The sequence below is a fragment of the Theobroma cacao genome, chromosome 4 (assembly GCF_000208745.1).
Source record: "Theobroma cacao cultivar B97-61/B2 chromosome 4, Criollo_cocoa_genome_V2, whole genome shotgun sequence".
NCBI classification, from domain to species: domain Eukaryota; kingdom Viridiplantae; phylum Streptophyta; class Magnoliopsida; order Malvales; family Malvaceae; genus Theobroma; species Theobroma cacao.
The window spans coordinates 12650119-12663800 of record NC_030853.1 but is presented as its reverse complement, the minus strand read 5'-3'; the positions used below and the strand labels follow the sequence as shown (position 1 = coordinate 12663800).

At 34.8% G+C, this 13682-nt stretch overlaps 3 protein-coding genes and 1 non-coding gene across 4 annotated transcripts; 2 read left to right on the top strand and 2 right to left on the bottom strand.

The window, feature by feature from the left end:
- LOC18601442 lies at positions 985–1902 on the top strand. The gene has a single exon (XM_007032377.2). The coding sequence runs from the start codon at positions 1063–1065 to the stop codon at positions 1609–1611; it is 549 nt and encodes a 182-aa protein (XP_007032439.2). The 5' UTR covers positions 985–1062; the 3' UTR covers positions 1612–1902.
- On the bottom strand, positions 2924–3772 carry LOC18601441 (FBD-associated F-box protein At1g66310). The gene has a single exon (XM_018119006.1). The coding sequence runs from the start codon at positions 3770–3772 to the stop codon at positions 2924–2926; it is 849 nt and encodes a 282-aa protein (XP_017974495.1).
- TRNAA-AGC lies at positions 5674–5746 on the bottom strand. Its single transcript has one exon. It is a non-coding gene; the product is annotated as a tRNA-Ala (tRNA).
- LOC18601440 (NADH dehydrogenase [ubiquinone] complex I, assembly factor 7) lies at positions 5833–9175 on the top strand. Its single transcript, XM_007032374.2, has 10 exons — positions 5833–6116; positions 6204–6265; positions 6543–6686; positions 6779–6889; positions 7042–7246; positions 7420–7478; positions 8066–8118; positions 8211–8433; positions 8572–8680; positions 8805–9175. Exons 1-10 carry the CDS (start codon positions 5906–5908, stop codon positions 9062–9064), a joined length of 1437 nt encoding a protein of 478 aa, XP_007032436.2. The 5' UTR covers positions 5833–5905; the 3' UTR covers positions 9065–9175.

Here is a 13682-nt window from a genome sequence, read left to right as displayed (position 1 = left end):
TAATTGGAGCTTTTTTTTAAGCTCCTTTTTTTTTCAAATTTTATTCTTTAAAAAAAATTACTTTTTTTTAAGAGTTTTTTACGAAATCCTGTTTGACTCAACTTTTGCTTTGAAGCAATAGATAAATTAAAAATAAGTCAAGCCAAACAGGTACTAATAATATTAATTGTTCCATGAAGTAGTGCTCTATTTATTTTAGTTGTTGTATGTGAATTAGTAATATTTCACTTGTTTTAATTGTTATGCACAAAATAGTGCTTCACTTGTAATAATTGTTCATATTATTCTCTGTATAATATTATATTATAAAATAATTTTTTAGAGAATAGATATTAATTAAAATTGACTATCTACAATAAACAAATTGAATAATTGCATAAATTTTAGTAAAATTCCATGAATTCAATATTTTTACCCGTTTGGTAGGAAATTTTTTATATAGTCTATATATTAAGCTTTTGAAATTTAATAAACTAAAAAATAATAATAAAATAATATAAACAATTTGACCTGTATCAAGATTTTTTAAATTTTTAATTTTTGAAACATTTTATTCTCTCATACTGAAATCCATTTTTCTTTCGGTTGAAAAGGGAGTATTATTATTATGTCTTTAATTACAAAATTTTTGCTTTTAATTCTATAGTCTGATGGGCTGATCGCGTGAACTAAGGACCATATATCCAAGTTCATTTCTCAGAGTTTCCATGAATTTATACTCTTTAACTTTCAAATGAATTTATACTCTTCATTGCTCCAACTTCCATGAAAGTTCTGATAAGAAAAGAAAAAAACTTAACCAATTTTCCAGGAAACTTCATGTAAAGTGTTACGCGTATATTCTATTATTTTTCTTATTCGGGGAAGGCGAGAGCTTTCTTCTGCCACATCCAGACATCTTCAATGCAGTTTCTCTGTACTTTCACAAACTCAAAACTCACTTGAGTATAAATTGGTGCTGCTTTCAACTCCAAAACCAGATCATTCTCAAAACGAACCAGCAATCTTCCATTAGAGTAAGCATAATTTCCACAGCAAATCTTCAATTTCCTATTCGACAAAATGCTGCCAACCAATGATCAAACCCAAAACACAAATAATCCTGAAATACCCATATTCCTTCCAGTCGTGGCTCACTTCTACCTCACATTCAACATCTTCTCCACAATCTACCAGGCCTACGCTCATGGTGACTTTCCCATGGTAGCTTTCATTGTTTTTGTTTACCTCGCGTATTTCTTTCTCATGTATTGCATGACGCTGTTGCAAGCTTTACCTCCCCAGGATCGTTCGCCAAGGAAAGATTTCTTGAAATCTGTCATCTGGGTTTTAACCAGTGTCATCTTTTTTGGATTTGCTTATCAATTCTCCACCTTTATTCACCCTGTTGCAGCCGCTTTTGTCTTTGCTCTTGCAATTTTGGCCAGTGCTTTCATCTTCTTCTTATATTTTGTCTATGATGGTCAACAGCAACAACAACAACAACAACAAAAACAAAGTGGTAGCTCTACCTACAGACTTAGAATCCATGTACTTGGATTCTCTCCATCCACTAGTAAAGTATGTGACAGTAAAATTAGGCAAGTTGTGCCAGGTCCAGAAAATGTCTAAATGGAGATGTGGGGCATCAATCCCCGTACCGCTCGCATGCTAAGCGAGCGCTCTACCATCTGAGATACACCCCCACACTCGGGGGTGAAGCCTTTGTTGGCATCAATAACTAGTGTCAAGTTTATATATTTATATCCTAAAGTATTTTTATGAAGCAATGAAATCAACTTCAATGCCTTTCAAAAACACAAAAAAAAAAAAAAAAAATCGTAAAGTATTCATAGCTTGTTCTTTGTTATATGAGAAAAATCTTAAAAAAAAGTTGTAAAACCTGATTATTATTGCAATTTCTTTTCAAAGTTTATCTATGTGCAATTTCAATGTCATTTTCATTATTGTCAAGTTTGAATACTATGAAAACGTGAAAGACAGGGGAATGAAAGAAGGCAATATACTCTTAAACGAAGACAATTAAAAAGTTAAGCAGCTTCGTAGGAAAGAAACAACTAGTGCTATAGGAGCCAACTTGAATTGCGGTCAAAGCCTTGTGCACCTTTGGCCCTTCATACTCTCCTGTTCTCCACCTCCATGGAAGCCTTTTCTTTTTCACCGTCCTTCACTTGATTACACTGCAATTAATCTTTATATCTCCACACTCAGCCCCAAACTTCTCCACTTCTGCGCATGGTTGGTCGACTATCTGCAAGAGCAATGGAAAAACGTTATGCCAAACAAATTAAATAGCTGAAAATTCGATCCCACAGGAAAATCAAAAAGCTGAGCCGTTACCAACCTCGGTTTCACAAAGTTCACTAGCATTCTGATCGCATCGCAATGTAAGAATCTTTGGACTGCAAGCTTCCACAAGAAAGGCAGCTATTGCAGTGAAGTCATCTAAGCTTAACTGGGAAACTCTTACTTCCAAATGTTCCAAATGTTGGAATGTTATATCCTGCAGTTGATCCTTTATAAACAAAGCCTGCATACATATCGAAAATTGGTCAGCTCTGTGGAAGCACCACAGGGATTATAAGGGAATGCCAAAGGACGTAGCAAAGACATTTTACAAGACAGACAGCAAGGACTATTTACACACATACGAGAATATTCCACTTACCTCAATAATCTGAAAGCTCAATTGTAGACTTTTGGCATATCTTACACTATCAATAAGCTCAACCAAGCCATCATTGGTGAATTCGTCGTACATATTATCTCCAAGACTAAGGGTGGCGTTGCGTAGAGACAGCAAGTTCTCTGAATAGATTTTACATATGCGGCCAGACCGGAGACAGAAACTCATCAACTGCATAGTCAAAGTCAATGTTTGCAGTTGCTCAGCTGAGATGCTAATATCAAAGTTGTCATACATTTAACAGTCGGAGATTTCCAGACCCTTGAGAGAAGGTGCATTGACATTGAGATGCAAGCCGTCAAACAGACATTTAGAGATTGCTAAGTTCTCAAGAGAGGAACAGTCGATGAAAATTTTACAGTCTTTGGTGACCGAATAATCTGAAACCAAACCATCTTCTTCATCAGCGCAACAAACTATTGTCAAGACCTTGAGAGATGAACTGCTAATGTTGAGATTGCCAATGCCATTAACCTTTTCGAGATTTAAAACTTTAAGGGACTTGCAGGAATTGCACACCCATTCTCCAAATTCCAAGAAAGGAATCGATACCGAATTTAGTGACAAGGTCTCGAGTGAGGCAAACACCGATGCAAACGATTTTAAATTTCCCCCTTGCAACTTCAATTTCAACACCCTCAGCGACTCTACACCAGCAGGCAAGTAGAAGGCTTTATGAGGTTTTACAGGAACCCCAATATCCAGCTCTCGCACCTTATTCCTTACAGCCTTTTGAACCCACAAACTAAAAATAGATCCTTTAGCATCATATCTGACGGAGTGGCAAAACCAATGCAGTCGAAGACGATGAATCTCTGGTGCATTATGTATACTCAGAAAATCCTTTAGAAACCTCTGCAACTTTTTACATTTGGCCGTGCATTTTTCAGAATCGAATGTTAACTTGAATGACAAGTTAGGGCTAGACATGCATAGCTTTCGAAATTTTCTAGAGACATAACATAGCCGAACAATATCATTGGAACCCAGGAATGAGAAAACATGAAGAATGATTGGTTCCGGAAGATCACTGAATCTATCGTATAAACTACAAAGGTTTTGCATATTGAAGGTGATCAGCTCCATCGACTCCCGTGGGGTTTCCATGGAGTTAGTGTGAAAACAAATACTAATACCTGATTAAGTAACAAAATTTTAAATGTAAAAACTCCTATTTAGAGTGTTATAGGCCAAAGTCTTAATAAAACTCTACTTTTAGTTATCCAGTATAACTAGAGTAGTTAATAAGATATTTAAATACAATAAATATTCTATTCTTAATTAGAATATGATTATCTTAAAGTTTTAAAACAAGTAAATTAAATAAAAAAAATTCTATTATACTTATAATTTCTATTTAGGACTCCTACTGAAATTATGAATATGCCCATTTATGACTTAAATAAGAAAAATATTAAAAATTATGAATATACCTATTTATGACTTTTGAGTTTTTGTTTTGATATCTGATGCTCAACTTATTTTAAGAAATTACCTGTCATTCTACATTAGTTCATTCCACTTGGAAAAAATTCGACCTCAAGTTTAACTTATACATTTGAATATAAAGGTTCATCTGATGAATAAAATGAGTAAATATTTACCATATTAAATGTTTTGAAAATTCTCATTATGTCTGGCAAATTCACAACATATGCATTGTCATTGTGTCTAGCACTAGGAATCATATCAATATGAGACTAAATATTTCTCATGATGGTAAACCATCAGGTAAATCTTCTGGCATCACCTCATTGAGTTCTTCTAATAATGGTTTGATTGCTTTTAAATGCTCTATTATTTTCTAAGCCTCTTCAATTGACAACACCTATTTCACAATCAGAGCATGCACTTCCTTTGACTCCTTAAAAGTAGCTTCTATCTCATTTCTTGAATGAATAAGGGTAAAGAAAGTAAACCCTTCCAATCTATAAGTGTTTTCTCTTTCATCATGCTACGTTGCAATATCAAATTGCCAAGGTCTACCAAATAACAGGTGATAAGCATCTATATCCATAATATTAAAATATATTTCATTCTTGCATTTATCAATAGAAAAAAGTATCTTACACCGTTCTGTTACATGAATCTTTTTTGCTGTTTTAATCTAACTAATAGTGTATGGATTGAAGTGTTTTTCAATTCTAAGACTAAAACTTTTAGTTTTATGACTTTTAGGTTTTTGTTTTGGCTTCTGATGCGCAACTTATCTTTAAAAATTATCTATTAGACATTCTACATCAAGAACAAAAAGAGAAATTAAATCCTGAACAACATTTGCAATCATCATTCAAAGCATAACACTTAACAACTATTCAATAAAATTAAAATAAGAAAAAAAGCATACGACGTCTACCAACTAGTGTAAGGCTGTAGACATATTATCTAGAGCTCAAGTAATGCAATTGATAAATCAAAACAATAGATTATGTTGAATGAATTAAGATTAAATTAAATAAAACATATACTCATAGGAATAGAGAAGGAAAAGTTAAATTACCTTGTATTAGTTTCTTGGCAGATTCAGAGAAAATTTTCTGATCTTTCCTATGTTTTCCTTTTATACATATGAAGTTCTAGATTTAGGGTTTATTATGGGGAAACTTAAGATCCAAGAAATAAATAGGACTACTTAATCGAATATAACCTATATATAAGGATTTCAATTTGACTCAATTTAAAAAAAAAATTATAATATTCATCAAAGTATGACAAACTTTTTATTTGTGAAAATTATCATATTTCTTTATTATATGTTTAAATTATCATTTTAAATATTTTTTATTATTACTATTAAAAAAATTATCTATAGATAATTTGCAAATAAATAAGAATGCGGATATGTATCAAATACTATCACGAAAAATATATTTTATTATACATATTAATAAATTTGAACTACTTTTATTAAAAAATATATTTTTTCAATTCTAACAGTATTGAGTAATTTTTAGATTAATATTAGTAACCCCTTGAAAAACATCAATTGGAGATACGAGGAATCGATCCCCGTACCTCTCGCATGCTAAGCGAGCGCTCTACCATCTGAGCTACATCCCCCTTAGAATGTTTACTGTTCAATCTACATCTAACCAACTTGATCTCTCGGTTTTGAATCATCCCGTTGATGATCTGCCCCCAACCCGATTTCAGTTTCCTTGGCATTCCAAAGAAAAAGAACACTGCCTTTTGTTTTCTTTGGCAGTTTGAGCAACAAAAATGCTGAGGAAGCTGCTATTTCAACAAGCTTCCACAGCTCGGCGTTTACTGTCTGCTCAGTCGATAGCTCCTTTACTCAACAAATGCTCTGTTTGCTCGTACTCTTCATCTTCACGGTCCGAAATCCCTCAGACTAATTCCATCGAACAGATTGAAGACCAACCCACGAAGACCATTTCCATTGACCGTTCTGGCCTCTACAATCCTCCAGGTAACTTTCTCAGCTTCTCTTTATCTATGTTCCTATCATTCAACTTTTTTAGTTATTTCCTTTTTTTTTTCTGTGGGTGTGTTTTAGAGCATTCCCATGAACCTTCCTCAGACTCTGAACTTGTCAAGCATCTCAAAGGCATTATTAAGGTTAGTAAGATTGGTCCTTTATGACTTAATAAATTGAGGGTTTTGTTACTCTTGTGTTTAAGATAATATCTTCGTTTCAATAGCATTGGGAATCATCAAAATTACCTGTCAACGGCTGCATTTAACATAGCAATACTTCTATGGATAGCACTTAAGACACTCTTAAGCGAAAACCCGTAAACCCGTAAACTTATGCCTCTGATGTCTCTTTTGGGAAATTGCAAATGTGGCTTTTGTGCTTTGAACATCATGCTTTAGAGCTTATAAATTTTGTCAGTTTCGGGGTGGGCCGATATCGGTGGCAGAATACATGGAAGAAGTCCTAACAAATCCCAAGGCTGGGTTCTACATTAACCGGGATGTCTTTGGAGCTGAAGGTGATTTCATAACATCTCCAGAAGTAAGCCAGATGTTTGGCGAGGTAATTTAATCTCTACTGGATTCTGAGTTTGTGTATGTGTATAAATATTCAAGGACGCAGTTAGTTTATTTTTCCTACTGGAATGATTTCAGATGGTTGGTGTTTGGGCTATGTGTTTATGGGAGCAAATGGGACAACCAAAGAGAGTGAACCTGGTTGAGCTTGGCCCTGGCCGAGGAACTCTGATGGCTGATCTTCTTCGTGTATGATAGCCATTTATATTTCTGTCAAATTTCCTTCTAAATGTAAAAGATATGCAAGTTAGTGCTTTTAAGTTTACTTTTTGCATCAGTTTTATATGGACTCCATTTAGCCTGGTGTTAAATATGCGTGGGTTTTTTTTTTTTCTTTATAGGGTGCATCAAAGTTTAAACATTTCACAGAGTCATTGCATATACATTTGGTAGAATGTAGCCCAGCATTGCAAAAGCTTCAGCACCAAAGTTTGCAATGTATGGATGATGATAATACCAGCGAAGGTGTTGAGAAAAGGATTACAAGTACACTGGCTGGAACACCTGTATCGTGGCATGTGGCCCTGGAACAGGTTCCATCAGGATGTATGGGATTACTTCTAAATTTTCTTTCTGTGAAAACAAGCACACGCATGCCCTGTGGTTTATGAAAGCAGTTTGAATTATTCTATTCATATCCCATAATTAATGGACTGGGTTAAAAAAAACTTGCTCTGTTCTTCCCTTGATGCTTGTTTATTTGTTTGCTTATATTGCAGTGCCCACAATAATTATTGCCCATGAATTCTATGATGCACTGCCAATCCATCAATTTCAGGTTTGTCTTGTTCATTTTAATTACCTGTGCTGCCTGTTCCTTGCATCATCAAATATTAAATCCCCGGAACTTGTAAAGTTGATTTTTAGATTTTTACTCTTAGAGACCCTTTATTTGGACGAATTTCATTATAGGAGGTTTCTATTATCATTTGCAGCTTTCTTGATTAAACAGTGCAAACTTTTTGTTTTTGCCTTCATTCTTGCCATTTGAATCATCTGTTATCATGTTTTATGAAAATTGTAAAATACATCTTACTGATCCATTATCTAATTGCTGGTCATCGAAGATCATGAATAAATAATGTAACAGTAAAATCTGCATCTACTCATGTAAGACATGGACAGATTTTATAATTTTATGCTTTGAACAATTGCTAAAGCTAAATAACTTAAAAGTTAAGTTGGCTATATAAATTGTCAATTTGTTACCTAGTCATGAGTTGTTGTCTTCCTCTTTAAGTGAAATAATTTTTAGCAATCTTGTGCTGAAAGTTTTCAACCTTGTTTATACATTATATGGGTTCTTATGGTTTTTTTCATCTGCTGTTTCACAAGCATTGTTCTAATTAAAGAACTTGTTTGCAGAGGGCTTCTCATGGCTGGTGTGAGAAAATGATAGATGTCACGGAAGATTCATTGTAAGAATTTGGCATCTTCTCTGACAACATTCAGTCACTTTGCAAATTTTAAGAGTTCAGATGCTTGATACCTTATTGTATAATGTGGTTAGGTTTCGCTTTGTTCTATCTCCGCAGCCTACACCTGCAGCTCTGTACCTACTGAAGCGCTGCAAGTGGGCTGTGCCTGAAGAAATAAAGAAACTTAATCAAATTGAAGTTTGCCCCAAAGCAATGGACTTAACTCACACACTTGCGAAGAGAATAAGTGCTGATGGAGGCGGGGCTCTTATTATTGATTATGGCCTGAATGGAGTAGTGTCAGATAGTCTGCAGGTCTAGTTCCTCACTGTTGCATCAATGATGCACTGGACAATAACTGATTCTAGCTTTTGCCACTTTAACAATGATAAAATTGCTTTTCTTTCTTTTTTCTCTCCCTCCATTTTCGTAATCCCTAGTAAATTTGTGCAGGCCATTCGAAAGCATAAATTTGTTGACATGCTAGACAACCCTGGGACTGCTGATCTCAGTGCTTATGTTGATTTTGCTTGCATCAGGCACTCTGCTGAGGAAGCTTCAGGTTTGCATCGTTACTGTATTGGCTGTACTAGTTGTATTTCTATATATCATTCTGAAAGGAGTGTGGAATGAAGTCAGTGAGGGAATAATGAAAGATTAATTTCAAGGTCTCAACATGTTTTCAGATGATGTGTCTGTTCATGGCCCTATTACTCAGTCTGAGTTCCTCGGTTCCCTTGGAATAAATTTCCGAGTTGAAGCCCTGCTACAGAACTGCACAGATGAACAAGCTGAATCTCTAAGGACAGGATACTGGCGTTTGGTGGGTGAAGGTGAAGGCCCCTTTTGGGAGGGACCAGATGAACAGGTGCCTATTGGGATGGGAACCCGTTACCTGGCAATGGCCATTGTTAACAAGAAGCAAGGCATCCCAGTTCCATTTTAATGAAGTTTTAAACAGTGTTGTCTTTATAAAATCTTTTTTAAGCATATATGTACATTATCTTTTACTGCTACAATTTAATAAAGCTAAAGTTTTTTTTTGTCTGAAATTTCATTCAAGTTGTACCACAGATGGTAGGATGCATTTATATTATTGTGTTCTTTCTTCTTCTGTGTTTGATGTACCCTTCTGCCATGTGCTATATTGTTGAAGAATTGCCCACAACTTTGACGTGTAAAATCTTCACCCATGGCTAATTCTATTTTGATTGGTAATCGTAACGCATTAGATGTGTATACGCTGGTTTCTGGTTGTGTATGTGACGCCCGACTTTCGAGGAAGTCAAGTGAACTATGCTTAGTTCTGGGTAGATCACCTTATTGGTCTTGATAAGGACAAGTGAATATATGTATATAAATTGGGGAGCATGTCTATGTGCTTAAGTATGCAAGAGTGTATTTGGGTGCACAATTCTGAATTTGATGTATATGAATGGCTATTGGCTGAGCAATCATGTAAATGTATATGAAATTAAGAGAATGACTGTAGGCTTGAATAGAGAATCTAAAGTTTCCTATGTTTGAAGGTTACGAATGGGAATACATGTGTACAAGGCTATAAGTGTATGGAATCATGTCGCTTATGCAAAACAAGGCTATATGTTTGATGATGAGTATGTATTGAATTTTGGGTTATGTTTCGATATATTTTGACACGTATATTGAATGTACGAGGCATGCTTGCTGAATTATGATGATTGGACAGAGTGGAAATGAATTGGAGGCTTAAAAATGAAGTTAGAGGCTGAGAACTATGGAAATTTTAGATTCCATACAAAATCTATGATAAATTCTTTAAATCTATCAATAGATTCATGATAGTGAGCTTTGGGGATCATTCTAGATATTATCTATTAATAGATTCATAAGAATCTATTGATAGATATGAGGCAGAACACAATTAGGGGCATTTTACTTGAAAACTATCTATAAATTAGGGTAAATTGGCAAAAAATAAAAAGATTTTGGATAGTCCATCTAGTTTAAATGAGAGGCAAATAAAGCTCCAATGTTCTGCCATCGAAACCCCAAGTTTCTCCATGATGATCAAGCCTCCTTTGAAGTGTTTGAGAGCCTAGAAAACGCAAAGTTAAGTAAGATTAAGCTTCCTGACTACTTACTTTACATTTTAATCAGTTTATAATTTTAGATTTTGCTTTGTTTAAGCTAAATCGTGTTTCTCTAAGTTGGGAAATTTGTGAATCTTGAATTGGTTTGAGGTGAGCTACTAAGGGTAAGTTTAGTGTGAAATGAGATTTGGACAATATAGATAAGCTGAAAGTTAGCTATGGTATGCTGTATCGAATATGACAAGACAATTCACCTTTTTATTTGACTAGCTTTATATAAGCTTACAGAGCAAGAATTTCCTCCTTGAACTCCCACTAAACCATGACTCTGTAACACTACTCCACTAAATCCATTAACAAATAGAAACAACTTTTAAATTAGCAAAAGACTTGGTAGCAACAACTCGACCCACTAACGTTATGCTAATAAACCAAAGTTAAAAAATAACAATAGACTTGGTCGCACAAGTCTTATAATTATCTTTCTAGAACCATCGGGCTGGTGTTGTAATCTTAACACTCTCCCTCAAAACCAGCTCTCAATATTCTTCTAATCATGCTTAGTTGATGACAAAAGTTTTCAAATTTGCTGACGCTCAAGCCTTTTGTGAACAAGTCAGCAACTTGATACTCCGTCTTGATCTGCTTCAACTCAATTTCTTCGTGCAAAACTTTTTCCCTGATAAAATTATATTGCACTTCCACATATTTTGTTTTTGCATGAAAAATTGGATTTTTTGCCAAACGAACTGCCGACTGGTTGTCACAGTATAGGGGAATTGCATAGTCTATTAGTTGATGTAAATTTTTCAGGATGACCTTCGTTTTGAAAACCTATCGGTTGAATTATGTAAATCTCTCGATCCTATTCCTTATGTAGAAACGCATTCTTCAAATCCATCTGCCTCAAGTTCCAATTTTTCTTAATTGCAAGTGCAAGTAGGACTCGCACGGTTGTAAGCTTTGCTATTGGACTAAATGTTTCATCATAGTCTAGCCCATATTGTTGAGTGAACCCATGAGCTTCCAGTCAAGCTTTGCACCTCTCGATTGAACCATTTGTGCGAGGTTTTACTTTATAAACCCATTTGCAAGAAATAGGTTCCACATTTCTTGGATTTGGCATAAGTTCCCAAGTCTGATTGTGCTTTAGTGCAATGATTTCTTCTTCCATAGCTTTAGTTCACATAAAATTCTGAGATACTTTTTTAGACGTCCCAGGTTCTTTTGCATTTACTTCTTCCGCTATGGCTGCGTTGGCATATTTGGAGTTTGGCTTTCGAATTCTTGTTGATCTTCTAAGTTGTGGGCTTGATAGTTCCACTTCACTAGGCTCACCTTCTTCGCTTGGTAGTCGATACAGACTAGTTTGCCAAGAATTTTGAGTTGCTCCTTGTTCGGCATTACCGTCTTCATATGAATTTCCAGTTTCATCTGAACTTGACCGAATTTGAGCAATGTGAAACTCATCTTTAAATTTGTTCGAGTCTGTCTCTTTTTCTAAGGACCACCATGAAGATGCTTCATCAAATACCAGATTTCATGATGTGTAACACTTTCTAGTCATAGGATCCCAACATTTCCAACCTTTTCTCTGACTGTCATATCCCACAAAAATGCATCTAACAACTTTCTTGTCAACTTGCTACGTAAATGATTTGGTACAAACACATAGCATACACATCAAAATACTTGAAAATAGTTAACTGTAGGTGTCATATGCCACAATTTCTCAAAGGGTGAAAGAAAACTTAACCTTTGTTAAGGAACTCTATTGATCACAAAGGCTACTATCCTCATTGCTGTTGCTCAAAACCTTTTTGGTACGTTTTTTGCATTTAGCATACTTCGATAGATTTATGCAAGATGTCTGTTCTTTCTTTCCGCTGCACCATTTTGTTGTGGTGTATTGGCACAAGTATATTGATGAAGTATTCGACATTCCCTTGAGTACTGAAAAAACTTGCTTGAGTTATATTCTCCCTTATCGTCAGTGTGCAAGCAAAGAATTTTCTTTCCAACTTCTGGTTTAACTGTCCCTTTGAACTCTTTAAATTTTGAAAAAGTGTCAGATTTTTCTTTCATAAATAAAACCCACATATACCTGGAAAAGTCATCATATATTTCATCTTGCCAATTGAAGGTTGCTTGACAGGTCCAAACACGTCAGAGTGTATTAACTTTAGTGGTCCTTTTGCTTTAAACTTGGACTCTTCAAATGGTAATTGATGCACTTTATCATACTGACATCCTGTACAAACTGTGCCTATTTGTACTTCAAGTAGAGGAAGCCCTTTAAGCATCATCTTTTCCATTATCATACTTAGCTTGGAGTAGCTAACATGACCCAACCGTATGTGCCATAAATTTGCTGTCTCGTTCTTCTTTGTCTTGTCTACATATGCAAACTCAGTTGACATCACATAGATCGACTTTAACCTGCATCCCTTCATCATCGACTTTTCTAAGATCTTGAGGTCACGATACACCTTCACATCTGGTGGACTAAATAAAACAAAATGGCTTGATAATCTTAACTGTGATACTAAAAACAGGTTTTTCTTCATACTTGGAACATGGTAGACATTTTGAAGCAACATCTGATTAGCACCAATTTGGGGAGAAACTGTCATCTTACATATGTGAGCTATCAATAATCTTGAGTTGTTGGCAATCACCACCATATGGCTTCCTTTGTATTTTGATAAGTTCTGCAACTTCTATTTATCACTCGTCATATGATTTTGGCAACCCGAGTCAATGATCCAGTCATTCTCATAATCAATCTGTTTAGACGTTGTTACTGTGAGAGCTAACTCCTCATCTTCTATAGTAAAGAATGCTTCAGCGTCCCAATCATCTTTGTTTCTCTCATTTGTATTGGAAATAGCAGCATTGTTCTCCACAGACTTTTTACTGGACTAACAAACTTTTGCCATATGACTATTTTTTCCATAATTGTAACATTTTGTCATGACCCGGTACTCTCCTCGAGCCCGTGACAACAGTCACGATGTCTCGATAGACATTCATTACCCTGAATGCCAACCGAAACCTCGCAAGGCTTAATATCAGTTTTCGCACCTCCCTTATGAGCAATAATTACTAAATATCATATTTTAAAAGATTATAAGCTATTTCCAAATCAAAACAATAATAAAAAAATATTTTCTGTCTCACAAGGGCACTTTGATCATTTTTTCCAAAAATTTTGAAACTTGTTGAAAATATAATATATAGGGGAAAATACACATTTCATAACTAAAAACAAGTTTTTATGTCTAAAACATTCATTTAGGGTGAAATTGTAGCTAATAGAATAAAATAAAAATATTAAATGAAAAATTCCATTTTCTTATAAAACAATATTTATAAAACTTTACGTAAATAATTTTTGTAGCGTAAAAGTAAAATAAATCCATACATACAGTAACATAGATAACCAGAGTATATAATTTAATTTACAATGACGTGTGGGCCCCCGAATGACCA